Source organism: Cyprinodon tularosa, unplaced genomic scaffold (genome assembly GCF_016077235.1).
Source record: "Cyprinodon tularosa strain WSP-4 unplaced genomic scaffold, ASM1607723v1 ctg627, whole genome shotgun sequence".
Classification (NCBI taxonomy): Eukaryota; Metazoa; Chordata; class Actinopteri; order Cyprinodontiformes; family Cyprinodontidae; genus Cyprinodon; species Cyprinodon tularosa.
Window position 1 is genome coordinate 335,687 of NW_024039371.1, and position 26,771 is coordinate 362,457.

At 43.0% G+C, this 26,771-nt stretch overlaps 2 protein-coding genes across 4 annotated transcripts in view; both read left to right on the top strand.

Annotated features, from left to right (window-relative positions):
* The window catches only part of wdr62 (WD repeat domain 62), a 31,813-nt gene extending 22,050 nt beyond the window's left edge, over window positions 1–9,763 (top strand). For 2 of the 3 annotated variants that reach the window (XM_038307991.1, XM_038307992.1), the window contains exons 17-33: window positions 344–407; window positions 482–595; window positions 670–776; window positions 1,040–1,092; window positions 1,168–1,374; window positions 1,453–1,517; window positions 1,587–1,708; window positions 2,812–2,925; window positions 2,998–3,109; window positions 3,187–3,259; window positions 3,346–3,409; window positions 7,349–7,468; window positions 7,750–7,996; window positions 8,170–8,351; window positions 8,967–9,059; window positions 9,137–9,231; window positions 9,377–9,763. In XM_038307991.1, the coding sequence (XP_038163919.1) occupies window positions 344–407; window positions 482–595; window positions 670–776; window positions 1,040–1,092; window positions 1,168–1,374; window positions 1,453–1,517; window positions 1,587–1,708; window positions 2,812–2,925; window positions 2,998–3,109; window positions 3,187–3,259; window positions 3,346–3,409; window positions 7,349–7,468; window positions 7,750–7,996; window positions 8,170–8,351; window positions 8,967–9,059; window positions 9,137–9,231; window positions 9,377–9,583 (2,039 nt within the window). In that variant the 3' untranslated portion in view covers window positions 9,584–9,763. The remainder of the gene's footprint in view (window positions 1–343; window positions 408–481; window positions 596–669; window positions 777–1,039; window positions 1,093–1,167; window positions 1,375–1,452; window positions 1,518–1,586; window positions 1,709–2,811; window positions 2,926–2,997; window positions 3,110–3,186; window positions 3,260–3,345; window positions 3,410–7,348; window positions 7,469–7,749; window positions 7,997–8,169; window positions 8,352–8,966; window positions 9,060–9,136; window positions 9,232–9,376) is intronic. The other variant, XM_038307993.1, reaches the window with a different exon arrangement.
* Window positions 9,764–10,475: 712 nt separating this feature from the next.
* LOC119798486 (protein Atg16l2-like) lies at window positions 10,476–26,328 on the top strand. The gene is made up of 18 exons (XM_038307980.1): window positions 10,476–10,798; window positions 15,757–15,814; window positions 15,903–15,972; window positions 16,382–16,455; window positions 16,692–16,943; window positions 17,074–17,139; window positions 19,388–19,477; window positions 19,949–20,017; window positions 20,106–20,208; window positions 20,885–20,990; window positions 21,073–21,143; window positions 21,843–21,914; window positions 21,994–22,114; window positions 22,185–22,290; window positions 22,384–22,533; window positions 22,610–22,657; window positions 23,141–23,242; window positions 24,251–26,328. The coding sequence occupies exons 1-18, from the start codon at window positions 10,672–10,674 to the stop codon at window positions 24,342–24,344; spliced, it is 1,779 nt and encodes a 592-aa protein (XP_038163908.1). The 5' UTR covers window positions 10,476–10,671; the 3' UTR covers window positions 24,345–26,328.
* Window positions 26,329–26,771: the final 443 nt, after the last annotated feature.

Consider the following 26,771-nt stretch of genomic DNA (forward strand, 5'->3'; position numbering starts at 1 on the left):
ACCTTAGTGTGTGTCTCTACCTAAGTAAGTGTCTCTACCTTAGTGTGTGTCTCTACCTAGGTAAGTGTCTCTACCTTAGTGTGTGTCTCTACCTTAGTGTGTGTCTCTACCTTAGTGTGTGTCTCTACCTTAGTGTGTGTCTCTACCTAAGTGTGTGTCTCTACCCAAGTGTCCCTCCCAGCATTGAATGCTGTTTAAACTAAAACCAGAGAGCTACATCCCAGTTAGCATCCTCCACATTGAGACCAAGCAGCAAATAGTCTGACAGAGCGACATATCCTGTCTGTTGGTTGTTTGGGTCCAGCTGTTCTCCAGATGTTGACCTGCTGTGTTTGTTGCTCAGAGCTGGTCAGCTGCATGAGGTTCAGTCAGGACTGCAGACACCTGATCTCAGCGTCAGGAGACAGGTAACCTCTGAATCCATGGCCCGTCCCAGGAGGAACTCAAACTTTCACTTAGTTTGTTTCCTGTCGTCCTGCAGCTGCGTGTTTGTGTGGCGCCTGGACTCTCAGATGACTGGCACCATGAGGAAGAGGCGGGCCCTCAGAGTGAGCAGAGCGGCTAAGTCCTGCCAAGTCAGGCCGCCCGACCTCAGGTGAGTGGGGTTGGGCTGGAGGCGGACGACAGTGGGCACCGAGCCTCCTCAGATTTATGGTGTTTTGATTGCAGAAGGGAGACTTTCATCACGGTTCCATCGTCCCAGCTGCCTTTGATGGAGGAAGAGGAGCAGAAGGCAGCAGATCAAAGGACTCCAGGAAATCTGGATTCTGCTCTTGGTGAGTCTGAGATCAGCTAAACTGAAATCCATCTGTTCCTTAAAGCAGAAGGCAGTCCTGAGGAACATGGTGGGAAGAAGAAAGAAACATTCTGTAAATCCAGCTGACCCGAACCCACCCAGAACCAGATGTTAAATGTTACAGATTGAGTTTTGTCCTTCATTCCTGGAAAACTCTCCTGCAAATGAACCAGGCTGAGGTTCTGAACCAGACAAGCAGCTGTCTCCTGCTTACCTGAACATAACCGTCTGTTTGTGTTTCAGAAACTGCGCTGCTTCAGACCAACGGGAAGATGCCCATCTGGTTCAGAAAAATGGTTGGTTTCCTCTGATTCTGCCCGCAGAGTACCTGTTCTGTAATTGGATTCAGCGTCACTGGATGTTTTCTGCAGGCGGAGACTGGTGCCGTCGCCCAATTAGAAGCAGAGCCTCGTCAGGTTCGCAGCCAATGGATGGAGCCTCTGAGCCCTCTGACCATCAGCAGGAATCAGGAGGAAGAGGAGGAGCAGCAGCAGCAGGAGGAAGAGGAGGAAGACTTTCAGCCTCAGAGTCTGGACAGCCTGTTGGGAGACGAGGAAGAGGAGGATATTGATGAAGAGGTGAGCAGCAGGGCGCAGAGCCTAGATGAAGGGGTCAGCGGTGTTTCTGTGTCTGAACTCGGTGGTTCTGTTCTGCAGAAAGCAGTTCAGAATTCTACCTTCATCCTACAGCCAGACGACTGCAACTCCTCCTTAACCCAGAGGTTGGTCTCTCTCCTTAGCTCGGCCTGCTGTGGTTCTGTTTGGTTCTGAAGGTCAACGTCTTGTTTTAGGGACTTCAGAGTGGAGGGGGTCAGAGGTCAGGGGGTGGAGCCTGTGTGGCGGACACATCCAAGCCCGGACTCTGCATGCTCCGAAGGTTCCGCAGGAAGTCTGGAGCAGCAGCAGGACACCGGTGAGACTCCCTCCTAAATTAGTTCTGTTCTGTTTGATCAGGTTCCAGAAGGTTGAGCTGCAGACTAAAGACTAGTATATTAAAGCATAACCTATAACTGTGTTGATCTGTGCTGAGGCCTGATTGGTCGCATTGCCTGCTCCGGATGTAGGAGCAGCGATTCCCCACCTGGCGACGTCAGAAAACTGACGTTTTAAGGCTTTACAGACAAAATAACGATGATCCAAAATAAACAGTTAAACTGCATCAAGTTCTGCATCACTGCGTAAAACTCTTCGTCTGATTGTCTGTGGAATAAAAAAATATCCAAAAAGGAATGCTAAATTAACCGTAATTTTTTTTTGTGTTGAATTTAAAGTTTATTTCTTCAGTGTTCATAGTTAAACTTAAAGCTACAAACTGATCAATATGCAGCTCTTTGATTCTTCCTCTGTCTGGTTTTTAAACCCACTGAGCGTTACCAGTCTGGCCTGTGGGTTGGGTACCACTGAGACTGGTTAGCTGGGATAAAGCCTGTAAAGGTCGCCGCACACAGATCGAGGGAAACGTGTTTTTGCAGTGATCTGTATTATATTAGTTTTCTCTATGATGGGAGTTATTGTTCAGTTTTAACAGTGAGCAGAAAACCTTTTTGGCTGCTTCTCCTGCGGCTCGATGGAAACACCGAGGACTGAAGCGGCTGTTGGGAGCAGAGATGGACCACACAGGTTTAAACGAGCCTGCAGACGTCATTAGACAGAAGGAAGATTACGTTGCTCTTTATGGAGAGAGTGGAACGCGGGGCTGATGCTCAGACTTCCATGTTTACTTCCTTCAGCACAGCCAATGGCTGTAATCTGCTCATTCAGGTCGCTGCTGGTTCTGAAGTTGGGTTCATATCAGCAGGGTTTTGTTTCTCCTGTTTTGGAGTTGGACCAACATTTGGTGAAAGGTTTATGCAAACCCCTGACTCTGTTTGATAAGCTGGAAACTACCTGAGAGGTTCTGCAGAATATAGCCTGTCCAAAAAAAATAAAAAAAAATAAAAAACTTCGGGCACAGAATAGGCTTGAATTTTCAAAGTCAAAGCCTTGATCTGAAGCCTCTACCCTCCTCTTCATCAGACACAGACTCGCTGAGTCAGGGCAGCTCGGTGGGCAGTCTGGGTCCAGAGGACGACGAGGACCGGGACTCTTTGAAGAACCACTTTGCCAGTCTGGCCTCTAGTCTGAATGAAGGTAAGAACCTCCTGACCCGACTCTGTGTACCTGCTGACGTTTTCGTAAACTGAACCCCTCGTGGTTTTGCAGAAAGATTTGATACGGACCTGACGAATCTGCAGCCATCTGAGGAGAAACCTTTCCTGAACCCTCGGCTCAGCATCTCCACCCGCTTCCTGTCCCGCTTCCAGGACAGAGTCAGGTCCGTTCACCTTTGGCCCCCTCAGTTCGGCACCTTTCTGACCTCATCCCTCATAACTCTGTTCTCATGTGTTTTAGAGCCCGACCCGGTCGAGCTCCCGACTCCATTCTTGGCAGGATCTCAGAGGAGAGCAACACCAGAAGCAGATCGGTAAATATTCCCGGCTGAACCAGACCTTTGGAGCAAAACATTAAACTGGCTGAATGAGACCATACCCCTATAAATCCCGTCTTTAGGGGGAATCCCAGCTGAAACGCTCCAATGAATCTGCAGGTTTGACTCTGAGAGAAAAGGCTGATGGTGAGTTTCAAGTGTTAAGTTTCAACTTCCCTACGACTTTAAATTGCATCCATTCAAAACTTAAAAGTACAAATATTAACACACTGCTGTGCATATTATGATTCCCAAACATCCAAACTGTTGATTTGAGGTGATTGCTGATGGATGGATGGTTTCCCTTTAAGCTCCATCAGTGATTATTCTCCTTCACAAACAGCAGAATCTAATTTATACACTGATTTTTACTTTATTATTGTGCTTTAATTCTTGTAGGTTTATTATATTTTAATTTTAAGTCTGTGTCCTGTGAGTCTGACTGCGTCTGTCTCTGAGTTGGCTGACACAGCTATCTGAGTCTTGCTGAATTACAAAAGACGAAAAGATATGTTGAATTTAAATATAGCATTACATATTTTTATTCTTTTAAACTGTCTGATAAACTTGGAGATACATTTTATTGCATATCCCAGTAAATCTGTTTCACATTTAAATCTGCTGCTTTTGTCTCCTTTCTTTGCTTAAAAACAGATTTATGAAATCTAGAGGCTCTGCAGCCTGATAAGAAAACAACAGATATGTCTTCATTATAACCTGTAACTGTGGGTCATAATCCTCTGAGAAGTCCAGCTTTTTTTTCTAGTGAAGAACACGACAATTAAACCATGTTCTGTCAAACTTATTGGCTCATAATACCAACATGTATAAATGTTCACTTCATTGACACTTTTGTTGGAAAAACTCTGTATGTAACAAGCTGATTTTTGGGTGGCATCTCTAATTTTTTTTAAACCAACCCATCTCCTAGATTTTACTTAAACATATATCTAAGAAGCTGCCAGTTAAAATACTCTTAAGTGCTGCTACTGTGTGTGTTGGTGTGTGTGTTTCTCCTCCAGCTACTATGTATGTAGTGAATGGTGAACACATATAATTCTGTCTCAAAGTGACGGATCTAATGATGTTGCACCGATGGGCGGGACTCGGGAGCAGCGGGAGAGCGAGAAGAAAAACAAACTCAAAACGCTTTGAACACTGATAGCAGCACCAAACTGTTACTGTTGGCTAAAGTAAATGAGTAGAAATGGGGGGGGGGATTATTGGTGGGGACTGTCCCCGCCAGGACAAATTTGATGGGAACATGTCCTTATGAAAGTTACACCTGTGGCTTGGCAGTCTGTTGATGTTCACATGTTGAAAGCTAAGTGCTGTTAGCCAGATCGTCCTGATCTCTCATCGGCTGCTTCGTCTCGCTGGGGGAAGCTGCTGCCTGAGGGATCGCGGTCTGTCCTTGGTAGGACCAGGCAGACCGGCTGGACTGGCTCTGCTTTAGCTCCTCTAAGCAGGTTTAGATCTGATAAAAGCTCACATGAAGGCAACAGACCAGCAGCTGGAGCTCAGGCGGGTTCTGAACACAAGATTCCAGTTGATTTCCACTCCTAGACACAGAGCTGGGGCGGCACCATTTAGACTCTGGTTCTGTTTCCATAGCAGGAGCACCTTTGGCAGCTGAGGCCTGTACCACAAGCTCAGTTTAACCAATCAATGGCAATCAGGATCAGCTGCACCAGGAAGCTGGTTATCAACTCGCTTTATGAATCCAGTTTGAACTGATTACGAATCTGTGAACGGCCACCTATAAATGGGTGGCTTCAAGATAGCAGACCGATCACAATTATGGAATGCTATGGCATCAGGATTGTGCCAAAAGTCCACACACGCAATAAATACTCCCTGCGAGCATTCATACAAATGTTCATAAACTACTCAAATGCATGTTTAGCTTGGTACATGTGCAAATGGAGTAACATGTGGCCCCAATAAATCGGACACGCAAGTGTGGTTTGATTTCCTGTTTCTGTGCCGCTCATGGCAAGATTTTTTTTTACTTAGAAGGCGTTACCCACTGGACAAAGCAACCCGCCTGTAATTTGCTACCTTTCAGGACAGAGTGTCTGTTAAAAAGGGTTAAAGGGCATTTACAAAAAAGTTTAGGTCAAATCACCCGGTAGTTTCTGCTTGCTTAAAACGCTAGTTGTAAATGGGAGGACTGTTAAAGCTGGTTACCTTGGCTACGACTAACAGCTCAAGATGCGAGCTTTCCTGAAAAGTAGCCAATCACAGGCGGGTTGCTGTCGCTACCAAACACTGTAGGCGACAGCGGGCCGCTGTGAAAACCAGTCCAATTCTGGGATATCTGCTCCTCTAGTGACCATGGATGATCACTACTTTTCAAGATGCATTATGGGAAATCTTGATTCCCTACTTTTTCCACCCACTAGACATTCAGACACTCATTTAAAATGGTGTAACCACTATATAGTGCCCTAATATAGTGGTTAGGGCAGACATTTAGACAAAACCATAGTTTAAACGTTGGCTCACTCTTTGTTGTTAAATCTTCAGCAATCCTTCACACCAAACATGCATGTAGCGACAGTGCAGAGGAAAACTCCCTTTGAACAGGAAGAAACCTCCAGCAGAACCAGGCTCAGTGTGAGCGGCCATCTGCAGAAACCGACTGGGGTTCAAGGAGACAGAAGCAGACATGCTTCACAGGAGAAGAATAATCATCCAATTGGATTCAGGAGTATTGACTCCTGAATCCAACAGGGATTCTGTAGGCAGGAAGTGTTTCAATGAGTTTTGAAGACATAGGGTCATAGTTTAAAGTCTGATCAGCTTTTCTCTTGACCTGGAAAAAAAATCTTGAATGTAAAACGACGGACTGCAAATGTTTTTAAGTGTGTATGACGTTTTTAAGTGCTGAGTGTGTATGACGTCATCCGTGCGCCGGCTACCGTTCATTCATCCTGCCCGCTGAACTGCTGCTAGTTTTACTCGCATGCCTGGAAGATGTCTAGTGCTACGACCACAGATGATCTCGCTCTCGAAATGGAATTGAACAATTCAGATTAGCTAGCCAGATTAGCTGCCTGTCACAACTCCAGTCCGGCGCGTGGACGACGTCATACACACTCCACTTTGTTTTAAAAAAGTATATAAATATAAAAAATATAACCGCGGATGTCTTGGGTTCCTCTTTAATAAACTTAGCAGTAATCACAAAAAAAAATAAAAACAAACATTTTCATCATGATTATTGAGTCTGGGAGCGGCCATTTTTGCCCAAATATAGTAACACCTCACACCCGACATCTTGTGGCAGTGACGTCACGGTGCGGTAAGCCTAGCGCCATTCTCCCCGCTTTACAAGCAAAATCAATGGGAACTACTAGACACATCTGCAATCAACAACAATTATTGAGGATTTCCAGAGGACTTCACCATTGGAATTCACCAGAGCTATAGTGAAACTGACAATGCCCACGTGCATGGCAGTTGGATGTTGGAATACATAGGGTAAAAGTGAAAAAAAATATCAGTTATTTCACCTTTCCTATTAATGATCCTCCATGGATGGGTTCGTCGTTGGATTGCCAACTTAAGGAGGGAGAATTTTCCAGAGAAAAAACCCGTAATATGTAGCCAACATTTGGAAGAAGAATGTTTTCAAGATGACTTGGATAATGGCACGTTGTGACAAACACCAGATCCAGCACTGGGACTTGATCAACAGCCGATACCGCACCTTGACGTCACAAACCAGTAGGTGGCAGTAGTGTTCTTTGACAACATGGATGCCTCCAGTAAAGCACATTAAAAAGAAATTACTCTTAATTAAAAACATTTATCAATTATTTAACAGTCTGTAATAATTTATATTTAAAGTACTTTCAGAGATTTGTATTCTGAATATAACTGGTTTTAACCTTTTGTTTAATACTCCTGCCACTGTGTATAAGCTGTAACGATCCTTTTCCAGACAAATGTTTAATTCTTGTCAAAGGATAATTGGCCTATCCATGGAGTTCCTCAGGTAGGCGTTCTCAGCCTCCTGCTGGACCGAATGTAAATTCAGGTGACGGTCCACCAACAGGGAGTGTGTTTGTGTAACCACAGTGAGCGGTAAAGCAGTCCTCCGTAGGAGAGCTTCCTGTGGGGGATCCCCTCAGCCCCAGCGCCGCCCCCCCCGCAGACGAAACACTGTGCTGGTGCTGCAGTGCAGGAAGACGTTGGGAGGTCTGTGAGCATCACTGGGGTGATTCAGTCTGATCTGGGGTTTCTCTCTGCTGGACGGTTCACTGGGTGGTGCTGAAAGCTTCTGAGATGGAGGTGGTTTCTCTCTTCCTGATCGGAGAATGATTTCAAAATCTGTCAGAATCAAACCTGTAATTATTTCACAATGAGCCATCGGGCAGAACTGGGACACAGGGGGGTGACTTCCTTCCTAACTCATTCAGACCTTCAGAGCACAGCAGATGGTTGGATTTAGTCTCACCGGTTTCTGTTTGAACCAACAGACATCACCTCCAGGAACCAGATGACCAACAGCGCTACAGCATCTTCACTCCCACAGGAGGAGACTCGGCTCACATACCTGCACGTCTCCACCACGTCCAAACCAGGGCTGGATCACCCTGCCTCATCCCAGGAGAACAAGGAGAACTTGATATCTGCCTCAGATCCCCTGCCACCCCCCACCCCCCTCCAGTCTGATCCAGACCTCCACATCCCAAACACCCTTGACCCCCAAGAGCAGAGCAGCAGGTGATTCAAACTAAAGTAACCTGCTGTTTGTTTTTAGGAGCAATCGGATTATTATTATAGTTATAAATGCCGAGGGTCAAATCGGGGTCAATTTTTTACTTCTTTTACAGTTGTTGACGTCTTAATAAAATATTGATCTTCATTTCAGTTTAACCTATTTTTCTGCTTTTCAGTCTGCAGGTACTGGCCACACCCACCATGTCACAGTGTGAAGAAGGCAGGTGGAGTGTTGGCAGCTTGGAAGAGGCGTCAACCAATCCAAACACAACACTAATCCAGAGTCCCGCCCCTTCAGCGCCACCCACTGTCAAAAAGGTGGAGGGTCCGTGTGTAAAAGGAATCCAGACTGACCCAGGTAACGATGCTCTTACTTGTTTCCCTAAATCTACACATCCTGGTGCTATAGCTTCATTTTTATTTATAGGTTCAGTAAATTATTTGGCTCGTTTCCTTTTTAGGTTAATGAGGCTGAATGAGGCCTGAAATATTTTTTGTAGTGTGATCAAGTATAGAAACGCAATAATCAGCATAGATTCTGACCCTGCTTGATAAGGTCTGATGGATCCATTGCCCCTGTAGAACTGTTCCTGTGCCCTGTGTGTATAAGACATTCTAGAGAAATAAATTAATATGCGCCATAATAAAAAGCGCAAATGATTATGATCATATTTTTATCTTTAGATTTTTGACAATGATATAGAAAGTAAGTTGTTGGTTTCTTTAGATTTTTATTTAGCTTTATTGAGCTATGATCAGTTTTCGTCTTGCGCTGAAGTTTTAGGAGCAGCAAATGGCTCTTTGCTTCACTTGATATTTTAAACAAACTGCTTTTATATAATTCTTTTGTTCGGCTCCCAAGAAAAATTTGGTCTAGACCTTCCACTGAATAAATGTAGAGACTGTTGGAGAAATTATTTGAAAATATCAGAATTTACAGCAGTTTAGTATAAACTTTTTATCATTGTTGCAGCTGATTCTTCGCTCCCTGTCACGCCCACTTTTTCCTCCTCTCCCTTATTGGAGACGCCCCACCCCCAGACAGCTGACCCCAGCCATCCTACAGGTAGTTTGGAGTCTTTTCTTTCAGCTTCCATCCAAAACAAGAATTGGTGCATTCTCTTTATTTTGTTTTTACTTCAGGTGAAGAAGAGAAGGCTGTCAGTTTGCAGCAGACTAGGCAGGTTGTCAACGAGCTGCGTTTGGCGACGCAACGAGCCATCCATCTTTACCAGCAGGTCTGTTTTCCTGACTGCAGCCATGGTTGGATTTTATTTTCTAAATAATCCAAACCGACAGATTCACAAAAAGTCACAATCTATTGTTTTTAGCCAGCTTTCATATCAAAAGTCTCGTCTTGACTTAAAGTTAATTTCTCTGCAGATTGGCGGCTCTGAACGCTACCTGGAGAGCTCTTCCCTTCTGCAGGAGGCCTTCGCCGCCGTTCTCGGGGAGCTGCAGGGTGTGACCCCGCCAGCGTGCAGTAGCGCCCCAGTTGGTCAGATGCAGGATGAGCAGACTAAGGTCCTGCTGGAGAAATACTCTGAGCTCCTGGTTCAGATGACTCAGAACAAACTGAATAAAATCTGAAGCCAAACAACTACGGGTACGGAGGCTGACAGGGGACAGAATTCAGTCAGCGGACAAACTTTGAAAATAAAGGCACCTTATTGTTTTCCAGCCAGCAGTATTTTATTTTTATTTTTAAATCACACTCACTGTTTTAATAAAAATTAAGCTTAAATTTTTAATAAAATGTTGTTTGATCAACTTGTTTCATTTAATCTTTTTATCCAGTACTGACCTGTTGGAGGATTTAAACAAAAATCCAATTTTTGTTTTTAGACTGACTTAGACAACTTCTATTGTCATTTTGTATTCAGACTGCATACAAAACAAGTTTTGGTTTGTATAGCTTTTCAGACAGTAAATTAACATTTCCATTCCATAAAGTGCAGCAGAGATCAAATATTAATGGTGTGGGAGAAAAAACATGGTGCAAAAAAGACATTGATATGGACGTTCAGTGCATTGATATATATATGGTGCAAAAATGCAGGATTTTTGGTTTGGTGTAATCAGTTTGATGCAGTGTGACATGATTTAGAGTTTTTTTTTTTTTACTTTAATGGTGTCATTAAAATCCTTACCTTTGATGTAGCCTCTATAGATGTAAAAAACAAAGTATGTGTATTAATCTATAAATGAAAGTTTTTTTTTTTTTTTTTTTTTTCCAATATTTGCAGATTAAGTATTTTAAAAACCTCAACTTTTATGCAGCTTCTATCAGTTAAAAATGTTTTTTTAGGGTGTAAAATAGAAAATTTAACCAGTATAGTCTTAAAAATGGGGTGGGGTGTAAATTTAACTTTTTCAGAAGTTTTCATATTTATTTTTCCCCATATCTTTTTAATAAGTTTGGGTGGGCGTGGTCTATTTTGCTCCCATCAGGAAGAAGGCAGGGCGTGTTCTGATTGGCTGGAGACAGTCGCCCCGCCTCGTTTCAGTGACGAATCTCAAAGCAGCAACAAAAAGTTGATAGATAAAAATAAAATTAAGAGGCAGCAAATACGAAGGTTTCTCTATAAACTGGAGCGGCTTTGGGGAGCTCCTCAGCGGGGAGAGGAGGCGGCATGAGGCAGAGCGGGCACCGCGGGTCATGACTGCACTGATTCTGCATGGATCCTGGCGGGGCGTCGCAGCGGAGCAGCCGGTCCGGAGGGTCCTGGAAGGGGCACATCATCCAGCAGCTGAGGCACCGAGACCGGATCCAGAACACCACGTTCCAGGACCTGATCCGGTTCTGTAAGAAGCTCAGAGGTTATTCAGGTTCAGAGGAGCTGGAGTCGGTCTGCACCAAACTCCGTTCAGAAAAAGGCCCATTAAAAACAAACCGAAACCACTTCTTTGAAGCCTGAAAATCTGAGATTATCTTTTACAAAGTCTGGTTTTGCTACAGAGTTTCCCTACAGCATGGGTCAGGGTTCAGAACTAAACCGAATGTCAAACTAAAACCTGCTTTATTTTGTCAACATCTGATACAGGAAGTGGTCCAAAACCCAAACCACAGGCTGGTGCGCTTCCTCTTAACAGTGACTCATGTGTGAATGATGATCTGCAGCTGGTTCATCATCTGCAGCTGGTTCAATCATCTGCATCTGGCTCAATCATCTGATGCTGGTTCATCATCTGCAGCTGGCTGGATCATCTGCAGCTGGTTCATCATCTGCAGCTGGTTCAATCATCTGCATCTGGCTCAATCATCTGATGCTGGTTCATCATCTGCAGCTGGCTGGATCATCTGCAGCTGGTTCAATCATCTGTATTGGATCATCTGCAGCTGGTTCAATCATCTGTATTGGATCATCTGCAGCTGGTTAAATCATCTGTAGATGGATAATCTGCAGCTGGTTAAATCATCTGCAGCTGGTTCAATGATCTGCAGCTGGTTCAATGATCTGCAGCTGGTTCAATCATCTGTATTGGATCATCTGCAGCTGGTTCAATCATCTGTAGATGGATAATCTGCAGCTGGTTAAATAATCTGCAGCTGGTTAAATCATCTGCAGCTGGTTAAATCATCTGCAGCTGGTTCAATGATCTGCAGCTGGTTCAATGATCTGCAGCTGGTTCAATCATCTGCAGCTGGCTGGATCATCTGCAGCTGGTTCAATCATCTGCAGCTGGCTTGATCATCTGCAGCTGGTTCAATCACCTGCAGCTGGCTGGATCATCTGCAGCTGGTTCAATCATCTGTATTGGATCACCTGCAGCTGGTTCAATCATCTGCAGCTGGCTCAATCATCTGCAGCTGGTTCAATCATCTGCAGCTGGTTCAATCATCTGTATTGGATCACCTGCAGCTGGTTCAATCATCTGCAGCTGGTTCAATCATCTGCAGCTGGTTCAATCATCTGTATTGGATCACCTGCAGCTGATTGGATCACCTGCAGCTGGCTGGATCATCTGCAGCTGGTTCAATCATCTGCAGCTGGTTCAATCATCTGCAGCTGGTTCAATCATCTGCAGCTGGATAATCTGCAGCTGGTTAAATCATCTGTAGATGGATAATCTGCAGCTGGTTAAATCATCTGTAGATGGATAATCTGCAGCTGGTTAAATCATCTGCAGCTGGTTAAATCATCTGCAGCTGGATAATCTGCAGCTGGTTAAATCATCTGTAGATGGATAATCTGCAGCTGGTTAAATCATCTGCAGCTGGTTAAATCATCTGCAGCTGGATAATCTGCAGCTGGTTAAATCATCTGTAGATGGATAATCTGCAGCTGGTTAAATCATCTGTAGATGGATAATCTGCAGCTGGTTCAATTATCTGCAGCTGGTTAAATCATCTGCAGCTGGTTTAATGATCTGCAGCTGGTTCAATCATCTGCAGCTGGTTCAATCATCTGCAGCTGGTTCAATCATCTGCAGCTGGATCATCATCTGCAGCTGGTTCAATGATCTGCAGCTGGTTCAATCATCTGCAGCTGGTTCAATGATCTGCAGCTGGTTCAATCATCTGCAGCTGGTTAAATCATCTGCAGCTGGATAATCTGCAGCTGGTTTAATGATCTTAGCTGGTTCAATCATCTGCAGCTGGTTCAATCATCTGCAGCTGGTTCAATCATCTGCAGCTGGTTCAATGATCTGCAGCTGGTTCAATCATCTGCAGCTGGTTAAATCATCTGCAGCTGGTTAAATCATCTGTAGATGGATAATCTGCAGCTGGTTAAATCATCTGTAGATGGATAATCTGCAGCTGGTTAAATCATCTGCAGCTGGTTAAATCATCTGCAGCTGGTTCAATCATCTGCAGCTGGTTAAATAATCTGCAGCTGGTTCAATGATCTGAAGCTGGTTCAATGATCTGCAGCTGGTTCAATGATCTGCAGCTGGTTCAATCATCTGCAGCTGGCTCAATCATCTGCAGCTGGATCATCATTTGCAGCTGGTTCAATCATCTGCAGCTGGTTAAATCATCTGTAGATGGATAATCTGCAGCTGGTTAAATCATCTGCAGCTGGTTAAATCATCTGCAGCTGGTTAAATCATCTGTAGATGGATAATCTGCAGCTGGTTAAATCATCTGTAGATGGATAATCTGCAGCTGGTTCAATCATCTGCAGCTGGTTAAATCATCTGCAGCTGGTTTAATGATCTGCAGCTGGTTCAATCATCTGCAGCTGGTTCAATCATCTGCAGCTGGTTCAATCATCTGCAGCTGGTTCAATCATCTGTATTGGATCACCTGCAGCTGATTGGATCACCTGCAGCTGGCTGGATCATCTGCAGCTGGTTCAATCATCTGCAGCTGGATCATCATCTGCAGCTGGTTCAATGATCTGCAGCTGGTTCAATGATCTGCAGCTGGTTCAATCATCTGCAGCTGGATCATCATCTGCAGCTGGTTCAATGATCTGCAGCTGGTTCAATCATCTGCAGCTGGTTCAATCATCTGCAGCTGGTTAAATCATCTGCAGCTGGATAATCTGCAGCTGGTTTAATGATCTTAGCTGGTTCAATCATCTGCAGCTGGTTCAATCATCTGCAGCTGGTTCAATCATCTGCAGCTGGTTCAATGATCTGCAGCTGGTTCAATCATCTGCAGCTGGTTAAATCATCTGCAGCTGGATAATCTGCAGCTGGTTAAATCATCTGTAGATGGATAATCTGCAGCTGGTTAAATAATCTGTAGATGGATAATCTGCAGCTGGTTAAATCATCTGCAGCTGGTTAAATCATCTGCAGCTGGTTCAATCATCTGCAGCTGGTTAAATCATCTGCAGCTGGTTCAATGATCTGAAGCTGGTTCAATGATCTGCAGCTGGTTCAATCATCTGCAGCTGGATCATCATTTGCAGCTGGTTCAATTATCTGCAGCTGGTTAAATCATCTGTAGATGGATAATCTGCAGCTGGTTAAATCATCTGCAGCTGGTTAAATCATCTGCAGCTGGTTAAATCATCTGCAGCTGGTTAAATCATCTGTAGATTGATAATCTGCAGCTGGTTAAATCATCTGCAGCTGGTTAAATCATCTGTAGATGGATAATCTGCAGCTGGTTAAATCATCTGCAGCTGGTTAAATCATCTGTAGATGGATAATCTGCAGCTGGTTAAATCATCTGCAGCTGGTTAAATCATCTGCAGCTGGTTAAATCATCTGTAGATGGATAATCTGCAGCTGGTTAAATCATCTGTAGATGGATAATCTGCAGCTGGTTAAATCATCTGCAGCTGGTTCAATCATCTGCAGCTGGCTCAATCATCTGCAGCTGGATCATCATCTGCAGCTGGTTCAATGATCTGCAGCTGGTTCATCAGCTTTAGCAGCTTTCCATGCTGACTGAGTCTAAATCAGGTCGGATTCTGAGCGGAGTTTGCTTCAGGTGGCGACAGGTGTTCCTGCTGTTCGCTCTGCACGGTTTTCTGCTTTTACCTACAGCTGTTCTGTATGGAAGCCTGTTTCCGACAAATGAAAATAAAGAAATGCCAAATACTCATAATTGTTAGATTCCAAGTCATAATTTGGACGTTCAAAGTTTTAATGAGATACAAATTCATAATTATAAGATACAAAGTCATTATTTCAACGTTCAAAGTCATAATTTCGACTTTCAAAGTCTAAACTTTGACTTGGTATTTCATAATTATGACTTTCAAAGGGACTTTGAAAGTCATAATTATGAAATACCAAGTCACTTTGAAAATCAAAATTATGACTTACAGAATTTGAAAGTCCAATATCTCATAATTCTGACTTTCTATTTGGTAATTTTTTTAACTTTCTTATGGCAGAGACAGGCTTCCATAGTTCCGAATGTATGGCGAGAATATCGTTTTGATGTTACGCAAGATATGGTTTCAGAGATAGAACTTTAAAAAAAGTTTTCTTTTCTTTCTTCTTTTTACTTTTACATTTTTGAAAGGAAGTTTTTTTTTTATTTGCCTTAAAAAAACTTTGCTGCAGCTTCTATCAATTAAAGGTGTAAAATAGTGAGTATAACAGGGACAGGGGTGTAATGTAGCTTTACCCATTCTCAGTCAATAGTTTTGATTTATTTCAACTTTGATTATTTGAAATCCTTAGCAGACTGGGTTTTTATGAATTGCATTCTATTTGGATCCTGCTTCAACAGAAATGCTAACGTTGACACAGCAGAATCATGGCTTTTGGTCAGCACACAGATCAAACAGAAGTGTAGAAGGATCTGAAAATTATGCAATTCCTGAAACTTAGTCTGCCAAGAGATTGAAATAAATTTAAAGAAATCTGAAAAACTGTAAAACTGTCATTCCTAAGATCTTTTTCCTAATTTTTCAACTTTTATCCCTTTAGTTATGTACAAAAAAAACGTACTTACTTTTTGGTGTTTTTTGCAGTGTATGGCATATCTGACCTTAAATTGTTTTTTTTGTACATGATTAAAGGGATACATGCCCCTCGAGGTAGTTTTAAGTCTATTTCTGACGTCTTGCGCATGTGTATTTACTATGGGTATTCTGATCTGACAGAACTATGGTCTCTCTAACCCATGCAAACCCAAAGTTGGTCCTTGAGGGCGGCTGTCCTGCTGGTTCTAGAGGTTTCCCTGCTTCAGCACAGCTGTTTTTCATTGACAGCTGATTATTTGGGTTTTGCTGAACTGCAATTATCAGAATCAGCTGTGCGAAAGCAGGGAAACCTCTAAGACCTGCAGAACAGCGGCCCTCAAGGACAGACTTTGGGGATGGCTGCTTTAACCTTTTCTCTTCTCTCAGATACTCTGCTGCTGGAAAAAACCAGCCTGACCAAGAGGCTCCTGAGCCACTCTGCCAGGTAACTCCTGAGCTCTGACTCGTTCAATCAGTGTGCAGCTAATCCATTGTCTGAGTATGGTAAGGGTGTTTTTGTTTTCTTCATCCAGACCTCCTGAGGGCCCAAACAGTTCGTCTTTGCAGATACAGAGCAGCTCCCTTAAGGAAAAGATGGGAGAGGTGAGATAAAGTGGACCAAACAGGAAACACTGTCTTCATCTATCTAACATCAGCTAAACCACATATCCAACCCAGTGTCAGGCATAACGGCTCATTGATCTGATGATTTGGGCTTATGAGAACAGCTTTCAGTCTTCGATTCGACAAAGAACTACTTGGTTTGCTGAATTATTTCAGACACAAATGTGATGCAGTTTGCTTTCTGTTCTGACTGAGGTTCCTTCTCTGGGCTTCACGTAGAAACGTCTGAAGGTGTCGTTTCCTGATATAAACACCATGTTTTGATTTATCTGCTGCAGCAGAACAACCTGCAAGAGGAAATGAGAGAAACGCTCTACTCTAACTCTTCATTCAGATCCCAGGAAGGGGCTGCAGAAGTTGATCGCTGAGTGTTTCTGTGTCGTTGCAGCTGGCCTATAAGGTAGTGGAGCTGCAGCAGCAGGTTAAGATCAAAGACGATGTCCTCGAGGAGCAACGGAGTCGGTGAGTCTCCCGCCTGAACCTGCTTGCTCACCTGAACGAGTTCGCACGACCCAAACCACCACAATGATGGCTTTAAGCCTCTGCTTATTTTTAAACAGCTAAGAACCAACAGGGGGCCGAAAACTCTTAAAATTTTTCAATAGATTGTAGTTTTATTTTACCCCCTCAATGGTGTTTTATCTGTGCATTTATCCTCAATGATGAAGGCCGCTCCTCATCCTCCTCTCTGCTGTCAGACTGCAGGAGGAAGAGGATCGGCTGAAAGGAGCATCTGATGCCAAGCTGGCGCTTCAGCAGCAGGTGCAGCAGATCGAGGAGAAGAACAAGAAGCTGAAGACGGCGTACGATGCACTGCTGGAGCGTCAGAGGGAGGCGGAGTCAAAAATCAGGGAGGAGAAGGAGAAAGAGGAGGGAATGCTGGAGGACATGATGCACCTTAAGAAACAAGCCGCCGCCCGCATGAACCACCGCAACGAACGGCGCTCCAGGTGAGTTAAGAGGGGGAAACTCACTCGATCCTCCTTCTTTCATTACACTCGCTGGTGTTATGAAAGAAAGGGGTGAAAAGATGGTCAGATGTTCGACTCACTTTAGGTTTTTGATGTTTGTTTCCACCAGAGCTCGACAGGCAACGGTGCAGAAGGAGCTGCGGACGGTGGCCAGGTCAAAGGTCACCGTCGACAGGTGAGCCGTTCCTTTGTGCTCTTAGTTAGAAATCTGCCAAAATGGCGAAGGATCCGCTCTGTGCTTGAATCACCTTTTGTTGGTTTGAGGATGGAACAGCCTGAGAAAGCACAGTAGTAGCCATTTACAATTTCCCCACTTTCCTTGATGGGCCCTTGACTGGTCCCCTACAATTTCTTTTTAGAAACAAACCTCAATCTTTGTACTAAAATATTCTTTCTGTCATGATTTGTGGACATTAAGATCTAAAGAGAAGCGTCATCTCCTGTTTGGACCCTGTAATCCAGTGAAAGGGTGGAGTCAGAGTAAAAAAAAATGGTTGGAAGTTGGAGGGGATTTTGCTGTCATTCGGCTGGCGTTTGACTGGGATGGGCCACTTTGAATGGCTGATAATGTAAACTGCCTGTGATTGGCTACGTATCAGGAAATCCTGCCTCTTGAGACAGTATTTGGTACCTTATCTTGGTATCAAATTAATAGCAAGTAAATACAGGGCAAGTATCACAGATGTTTTTTTTTTTTTTACTATTTAAGCTATATATATCATTAAACTTCTGACCTTTTTAAATCTTTTTCATGTTTTTTTGTTTAGACCAAGTTTAGAATATAAAAGAAAATCCTTTTATTGTCCCACAATGGGGAAATTCTGGTGTTACAGCAGCAAAAAGATGATAGAAAAAGTGGTTTCACAAATGTGTTTAAATGAAAAGTCCGGTCATATTTAGAAGTCAGACTCCTGAAAGGAAGAAACCTCCGGCAGAACCAGGCTCAGTGTGAGAGGCCATCTGCTGAGGCCGACTGGGGTTCAAGGAGACAGAAGCAGACATACAGAAATAAGCAGAGATGCAAAAGGAACTTGTTAACCAGCTTCACAGGCCGCCCGGTCCAGGAAACAGCCAGCCAGGCAGACAATCTCCGAGCCAGCTCCCATGTCAGAGGATGAAAGAGAGCACATCCAGTTACTCACAGTCAGAGAAACAGGACTACACTGAAAAATGGGCAGAGCTCAAACCATCTAGTGGTTCTCCATTGGTTACCATTCACACAAGTTGACATGAGGAGTAGAAACAGATCCTTAAGCCAGTAGCAATCTGAAATTCATCTCTTTTTGATGCATTCCCAACTGACCATCCATTTATTGTAATCTCTGACCTTCTATTTTAATTTAAGCTGGAAAATATGAACGTTTTGATCAGATATGTTATGCTATTTCTTTAATTTCCTGTATTTGTGCTGTTATGAGATAGCCTGACGTAGTCCGACTCAATTCTAGTCAGAATATGAGTCTGATGCTGCTCCATAGAGCTGTGATTATGGGGCGTGTTTCGAACGAACCAGGAAAAAAAAATGCCTCTGCACTCAATTGGATAGACCTACAACCAATAAGAGCAACGGAGTGCGTGACGTATGTTAAGCGAGGCATAGTTGTTGTCCACAAAAATCAAAGCGTGCAGTTTCACGCCTAGAATAAGAAGATGAGACTTGATCGTGTTTCTCTGTTCCTCTTTTAAAATTAATTTGCTGTCGATATCTTCTAGAACAGACCTAATAGCAGAATCTACTCACCCAAACTCTCCAGCGGCAGCCATTATTGTTGTCACCCTAGCGCGCTTTGGTCACGTGGTTGATTACGTTACTCTTGATCATCTGTCCATCATCGTATAAAGTCCGCCCTGACAATTTGATTGGATCGCCTGACAGTGGGCGATAATACTCGCGCTACTATGGAGCAGAGCCAGACCGAACTTCCCCGACCTCAAACTTTGTGGGCGGGACTAAGTTCTGACTGGCACCCAGGCTAGTTATGAGAGGCATTCTCATTTCTTTCTTATATTTGGTTCAAACTTTTAGTTTTTAATGACCCAAAAAAACAAATGATTGAATCACTGCAAACTTTACCCAGCTGTCACGTCTGTCCTTGTCGCTGGTTTTGTAAAAATAGTTTGATCCCAAATCCTTACATGTGATTGGCTACGATGACGTCATGTTCTCAGTCAAAGCAAAGTGTGAGCAGGATGGAACCACAGGTGAGTCAACAAATTTGGGTATAATTGTGCTGAATCTGCACTGAAAAAAACATTTAAAATGCACATTGAGAGTAGATCATGTGCGTGTTTCATATGATTATTAGTCTGTTCGCCATTTTAGTAGAATCCTGACTTCAGCGCTTCGTCATGTTCTGCACTTAGCAGAGAACCAGACTCTGAGCTTTAAGGGGATAAATTCACCTCAGAACTTTGTCTTCCAGTTCATCCAGTGCTCCCACTTCCAGATCCACGTCTCCGAAGAACAAAGACAAGGACGAGTCCACTGGGAGAAGTCAAACTCGACTCTTCAGGTTATTGATCCTCAGACTCCATTACTGACAGTTTAAGTTTTCTCTGAACAAAATGTGAAAGAAAAAGTTTAGGGCTTTTATTCTGCAGAGTATCATATAAAAACATTGTCAAAGTATGTTTGGTTCAGCACTCTGGTCCTCAGTGCAGCTCTCCTTGGTTTAGAGATGGAGGTAAAGACTCTCAGTAGATAGAGCTCACCAGGTCCGAATCACTTTCAAAATAAAGCCCACTGGTTCCAGAAGGGAAAATGGATCAATTGTTTGCTCTGAAAATCTGTTTATAGCATCAAATATTTGGAGAGTTGTATTTACTTCCCCATAAAACTGTTTAAAAAACAGAACAGAATATCTCCTGCTTTAAAGCCAAGGTTTTTTTCCATGCATGATTTCCTGCGACCCGTTTCAAAGCTACATAGCAGAACCAAACCTCTGGTACCGTCTCAATATGGACACTGTAACCCTGTGTTTCAGGTCGGCGTCAGCCACGTCTCCAAGGTCCTTCTTCTCCTCATCAAAGTTCTCCATCAGGGAGATGTTTGAGTGAGTTCCTGGGTGCCGTCCGGTTCTTTGGCTGGGTCTGGGTTTGGTTCATGGTTTCTCTCTGATAGAAGGTGTTTTACTTCAACAGGAAGAAGAGGGGGCATTCGATCCACAGCCTGGAGGAGGACCTTCTGTATCCTGTTGGAATCTGTCTATCAGCCCGAGTTCCGACCCGACCGCTGCAAGTGCTGGTAACTCTCCAAACCATATAAATGTCTGATCACAGCTCCTAACCTGCTGGACTGAGTCCTAAAAGTCTATTCCTGCTCAGATTAACCTCGCTTTTAAATCATAACTCCTCTGGTTCTTGGAAGCAGACCTGCTTTTTTTTTTTTTTTTTACCATCTTTCTAAAGTTGGACAGAACAAAAAAAAAATCTCCCTGCCTCCTAAAGTGATAATCACCATCTCCTGGCCTTTTTCAGGAGCATTTATCAACCCCTGGAACCCCTTGAATGCACCATGAACTCTGCATTCAGGGGGAAACAATACAGCAAAAATAGTACAAAGCCATTGCTTTGGGACTTTTTTCATGGTAAAAGTCATAAACCATAAACTATTTCTGAATAGATTGTATCCAGTTTGTTTGTGTCTCTTTTTAATCATTGCCATTTAAAAAGGTAATGAACAAACAAAAAGAGCAGAAAACATAAACGGATTATCAGTGATCTTTGTCTCCATCTACTGGTCAAACTGAGAACTGCAGTGTTCTCTGGTCTGTTCAGAATAAACAGCCTCTGTGTCCCTGCTCCTTACAAAGAGCTTGTCTGTATTCCGGTTACCCAGCATGCCCCTCTTCCATCCCTCCACATTCACATGCTCACTAATGGGCGTTGCCGTAGTAACGGCTGCTTCTGTTTCTCCTCAGGAGGCCCATGAGCAAGGCATCAACACGGTGCGGTTCAGCTTCAGCTCGGACCTGCTGGCCACAGGCGGGACGGACCGGGTCATCAAGCTTTGGGACGTCCGAGCAGGTAAAACCAGTTCCGGTCAGCTAACACAGCCCTCATGTCTGTTTCCTATGGTTGGTTGTGACCTCACTGATGATGTCACCAGGCTGGTTGAGCCACAGAGGCACTCTGGACGGCAGCACGGAGGGGATCACATGCGTGGAGTTCGACCCTACGGTGAGTGTGGGAACTATGGCAGGCCGTTTTGACATTTATTAGCTTGACTGAATCCAGATGTCTCAAACCTAGAATTGGATTTCTGGATATCTAGAATGTTATATTCAATTTTGATATCTGAAATACTAATTTTGACAAGCAGTAACTATTATAGAGATCTGAAATTCGAGTTCATCCTCGACAGAATTAATTTTTAGATAGGAAAAATTTGATTTTAGATATCTGGAATTAAAAGCCAAATAGACATGAATGGGAAACACAACGTCATTTGTACTAGTAAGAATTACATTTCAGCTATATGAAAGGTTTATTTTAGAAATCTGAAATGTTAATTTTGATAAGGAAGAAACGCATTTGAGACACTTGGATTACATATTTAGTCAAGCTAATAAATGTAAAAAGGGCCACTTAAAATTTGTATTTGTATATTTTCAAGGTATTTTAAAGTTTTTTCTTACTAGTACAATTATATATTTTTCATCCTGATATTTTATTTTTGCTGCCAAATATTAGAGTTTAGGTTATCTGTACAGTTCTGACTAGTAGGAAATTAGTTTTGACCAGTGAGAATCTTATTTTAGAGATTAACAAATGGAACAATAGAGAGGACAGCGCTTCTATTAAATGCCAAAAAGGCCTGCCGGCCTCAAGCTCGCCGTCCAAACAGAACCGCTACTGATTGCCTGTCTGTGTCTGCAGGGCCGGAGGATCCTCGCAGCTTCGCACAATAAGTCCGCTCTGCTGTGGTGCCTGGATGACTCGGTTCCCAAGGTAACCAGGTCTACCTGGGCTTCAGTTTGGATGCAGTTTAATTAGAATCTGTGAATGAATGGAAGTTTGTGTTGGTCAGGTCACTCTGACGGGTCACAGCAGGAAGGTAACAGCAGCCAGGTTCACCTGCTCCCCCCATCAGGTGGTGACAGGAAGCACCGACCGGACCATCAGGCTCTGGGACCTGAAAAGAGCCGCCTGTGAGTGGCCGTCTAATCTGGCCTCTGATTGGCTGAGACTGTGTGTGTCTAAGTCATTCTGTGTCTGCAGGCCTGCAGCAGAGGGAGGTGGCATCATTTTGCAGCGACCTGGTGTGTTCTGAAAACAGCATCATCAGTGGACACTTTGACAGCAAGATCAGAGTCTGGGACTCCAGGTACCTCCTGAGTTTTCAAACACTTTTAATGATGGTCCCAAAAACTTAGTGAGTGTGTCAGGATGGGAGTACCGATCTGGCTCTGCTTGTCAGGACGGTGAGCTGCGTTCAGGAGCTCCCCTCGCAGGGTAGAGTCACTTCGTTGGACCTGAGCTCCGACCGCCGCCAGCTGCTAAGCTGTTGCCGAGACGATTGCCTCCAGCTGGTGGACCTCAGGTGGAGCAACGACCGGATGTGCTTCAGGTAGAGCAGACCCAGTTCTGTTCGGAGGTTCAGTCAGGTGGGCGGAGTCCTGTTGGTAACAAACTGTTTGTTTCAGAGCTGACGGATTCAAATGTGGCAGCGACAGCACCAAGGCCGTCATCAGGTCTGTACCGCCGAACTGCTAAGCATCACAGGGCTTTAACTAGGACGAAGAAATCTGGAATGGAACTTCAAACACACAAACTAATCTCTACATACCCAATAAATCACAACCATGACTGGGCTTCTCTGGGCTCCTGGCTTTTTATGCTCCTGTAGGAAATAAACTACCTGTGATTGGCTACTTTTTTAGGAAATCCCGCCTGCATTGTTTCTTTCTGGTTGTGTTAATGAAACTTTCTATTAATGACAGGGATGGATGTTGGATATGAAGTCAGATGTCAGTTGTTGAAGAGAGCAGCTATTAGCCCAAATATGCTTTCTAACATTACTAGAAAGAAAACAGTACTATCTGAAGAGGCAGGATTCCCTGATAAGTAGCCAATCACGTGCAGAGAAAAGTGCTTTTCTCAAAGTGCACATGGGGAATCTCTTTCAGTTGGGTGCGCTAAAATAAAATTGCTCTCGTGAATTTCTCTCTCTGCAGTCCAGACGGATGCTACCTGGCAGCTGGATCAGCTGACGGAGCCGTTTACATCTGGAACGTTTCCAAAGGGAACCTGGAGACCCGCCTCCAGGGCCAACACAGGTGATTGCAGATAATGTAAACCACACGTGTCGCACTTTGCCAAAAAAAGGCTTATAATGCCATAAAGTAGAGACTTAAGCCCCATTTACACTACCCTTCAAAAACCGAGCTCGGATCAGTTAACCAGGCCGAGCTCTGTTCTGACGACCGTTTACACATCACACTATCTCGGTTCATCGCCTCCTAGTGACGATCTGCAGTATTACTGCCAGTATTAAAGAAGGAAATCAAGCAGTTGGTGGCGGTAATGCACCAAAAGTTGTTTGCCAACCGCCATAAAACACAAGAACAAGAAGACGAGGAGGAAGGAATCAAGCAAATCAAAATGGCGGCGCCCGTCACATTCAGAAAGTTATGCTTGATTATTATTGCTGTACTTCGGTGTTATTGTTTAAAATGCCATTATTTAAAATGTTGCATGGAGAAGATTTTGATTGTTGTTTATAGTTGAAGAAGAAGTTGTTCTTCTTCTGTTTCTGGAGGGGCATTACCGCCAACTACTGGAATTGAGTGTGAATCGGGATGTGCAGCCAGACGGAGATGGCGCGTTCTGCTCATGCGCTCTTGTTATCAGAGAACCGAGCCGAGCTCACCTCTGGAACTGGTCTGCAGTTAGCGCGGTCCGGTTGTGTCTAGCTCGGTTCAGTTCAGTTTGATTTCCATTTACACACGATAAGTTATCTCAGTTACTGAGCTCGGCACGGCCTCGGCACGGTTTTTCAAGGGTAGTGTAAATGGGGTATTATATTCATTTAAAGCATCCAAATTCCCTAAAACTGTGAAATGAGTTATGATACCAAAGTATGTTCGCTTAAACATAAATAATAAATGAAATCATGAAAGAAATTTTATTTTTACCTGTGAAACCAGGCCTTTTCAGCCCTTGATGATGCAGAGTCGGCGAATATAAAAATTAGTTTGAAAAACTCCATCTGTGGAGTTGGCGTCTGAAACCTGATTTGTCAGTAGCTGTGTCCTTAGACAGGATGTGTTCTGTTCCTCTGGTAGTTCTTCCATCACTGCTGTGTCCTGGTCTCTCTCCGGGGAATACGTCGTCAGTGTGGACAGGAGCCGGCGGGCCGTATTGTGGAGAGACATCTGACCAATCGAACAGGCTTTCCTGCAGGGACTCCTCTGAACCGGCCAATCCAGCAGCAGCTACTGTTCTAATGGATCTGAGGGCTGTACTAAAGAAAATTTGTGGGGTTTTAAGCTACATTTTGAGAGAAACAAAGGGAAGTTTAACCTTAATTTTTTGTTTTCTCCCAGGACTGTGCACAGATTTAACAAAGGGAAAACAGATTTAATTAAAGGAACACTGACTCTTTTTTTTTTTTTTTTTTTTTTTTTTAACTAACTTTCAGCTTTATTAAACATGTTAAGTGTCAAGCTTTAGAGTAAAAATATGACCTCAGGACCTCCTGAAGCATCAGGAAATAATTTCTGAAGAAAATGGAAGCGAGTATGTATGGATTGATGCAGAAACTGCTAAAACGGTTCAGTGGACCAGACTAACTGATGAAAAGGTGCTTTATCTCTGAGAGGAAGAACAAAGGTTTCATCATTAGCAGCACTTTGCAGGAATTAAATGTTCATTCCATTCTTATTTTTTCTTATCTTCTTTTGTCTGATAAGGTTCTAAAGTCTGATTTTAAATCCAGGTGCTTATTTATTTAGAGATGTAAGGAACTTGAGGTTTGGGTCTATTTGAAAGGCTGCTGCTCTGATCCGTTTAGCCTCTCAGCTCTGAGGAGGGAAATTTAGGGTCTTTATAGCAAAACTGGAAGTTCAGCTGAGTAATTTAATGCTCAGCTGTATGCCTGAGCTATTTGTTATAGTCCAGTCCGTCTCTTCATCTATGCACAGCAGCAACCCCCTGCTGTTTTTCAGCTGCTTTACAACAGCTGCACCAAAATATGTAAACCTGGTTTGATGCAGTTCCGGTTTCCTGTCACTAGAGGGTGCTACTTCAAACCTTTCTGCTCTCATTGGAGAAATGGTTCCTGGTTCCCTCTGAGATTCTAATCCTAACCTTTTTGCTTATTTCAGCCCAGAACAAGGCTCTTTTCATTTTGTCATTTTTTTTGTTTATATTTAATCTATAAATTTTATCAATTTGTTTTTCAAAAGTGTTGTTTTTTATAGATTATGTGTATTTTTTTTCTTCAAATTTATGTTTTTCGAATTGATTTTTACGAATTTATTTATTTTAAAATTATGTGTCACAGATGGTATTCTCTTCATTTTTGGGGACGGAACCAAGACGTATCTATCGGTCGACATGGATGTTAGCAATTACGTTTGTGTTGGTTTTCATTGCCATTTGTGAACATTTGTATTAGGCTTTCAATCTACAATTTGAAAAGCAAATATAAAAAAAAAGGAAATACTAAATCTGGGTCAAAATCTTTTTGAAAGTTTCAATTCTGGATTAGGATTTTCTTAAAGTTCCATATACAAAACATATTCTTTGCAGGTAGCAATAATGCAACAAAAATCACACCATAGGCTGGTTGACCTTTAGTGACCCCTAGAAACTTTCATTGATATCTATTATAACTGAAAGCAGCACAAACCTTTAACTTCATTTGTTTGGTTCGATGAAGGATGCTTCACTTGGCTATGAGAACTTGATTCTAAACTAAACCCGGTTCTGGTCTGGAACCAGTTTCTGGCTAATTTTTATTATTATTTTTTCCAGTTTGTTTAACCTTTTCTTATATAGCAGATTAGAACTGACTGTCAGGATAGCTGAGGTACTATTTTGGTCCGGACTCCTGGTGTCCAACACCCAGATCTCCTCCAGTTCCGGATGTTTTCTCTTTCTTTCTTGGTGTGTTTAAAAGCTGCTGATGTGACATGTTTTTATTTTTGCTGCTCTGTCTTGATAAGTTCTGTTGAACCTTATGGGTTTAAAGGGAAATGTGTGGAATTGGTTCTTCTGATTTAAGAACTCATCCAGACTCTTTTAATCTTCACTTATTTATACAGTTTGAAGCTTTTTAATCAGACCTGTGTGGAAAGATGTTTTGAATTAAATCAGAAACGCAAAAGTTCCTCTGAAATAAATCCTGATTTTAACCCAATGATGTCTTCCGATTTGATCTTTTTTTTTTCAGGTTATATTCGGTGTACAGGTGCTGGTCATAAAATTAGAATATCATGAAAAAGTAGATTGATTTCAGTAATTCCATTTAAAAAGTGAAACTTGTATATTATATTCATACATTACATACAAACTCATATATTTCAGATGTTTATTTTGTTTAATTTTGATGATTACAAATGACAACAAATGAAAATCTCAAATTCATCATATCAGAAAATTAGAATATTACTGAAGACCAATAAAAACAAAGGATTTATAGAAATGTTGGCCAACTGAAAAGTATGAACATGAAAAGTATGAGCATGTACAGCACTCAGTATTTAGTTGGGCCTCCTTTGGCCTGTATTACTGCAGCAATGCGGCGTGGCATGGAGTCGATCAGTCTGTGGCACTGCTCAGGTGTTATGATAGCCCAGGTTG

Coding starts and splice junctions, on each gene's coding strand:
- LOC119798486 (XM_038307980.1), top strand. CDS start 10,672: ATGGATCCTGGCGGGGCGTCGCAGCGGAGCAGCCGGTCCGGAGGGTCC. Junction 17,140..19,387: donor TCAAAGGTCACCGTCGACAG/GTGAGCCGTTCC, acceptor TTTGTCTTCCAG/TTCATCCAGTGCTCCCACTT. Junction 19,478..19,948: donor AGTCAAACTCGACTCTTCAG/GTTATTGATCCT, acceptor CCTGTGTTTCAG/GTCGGCGTCAGCCACGTCTC.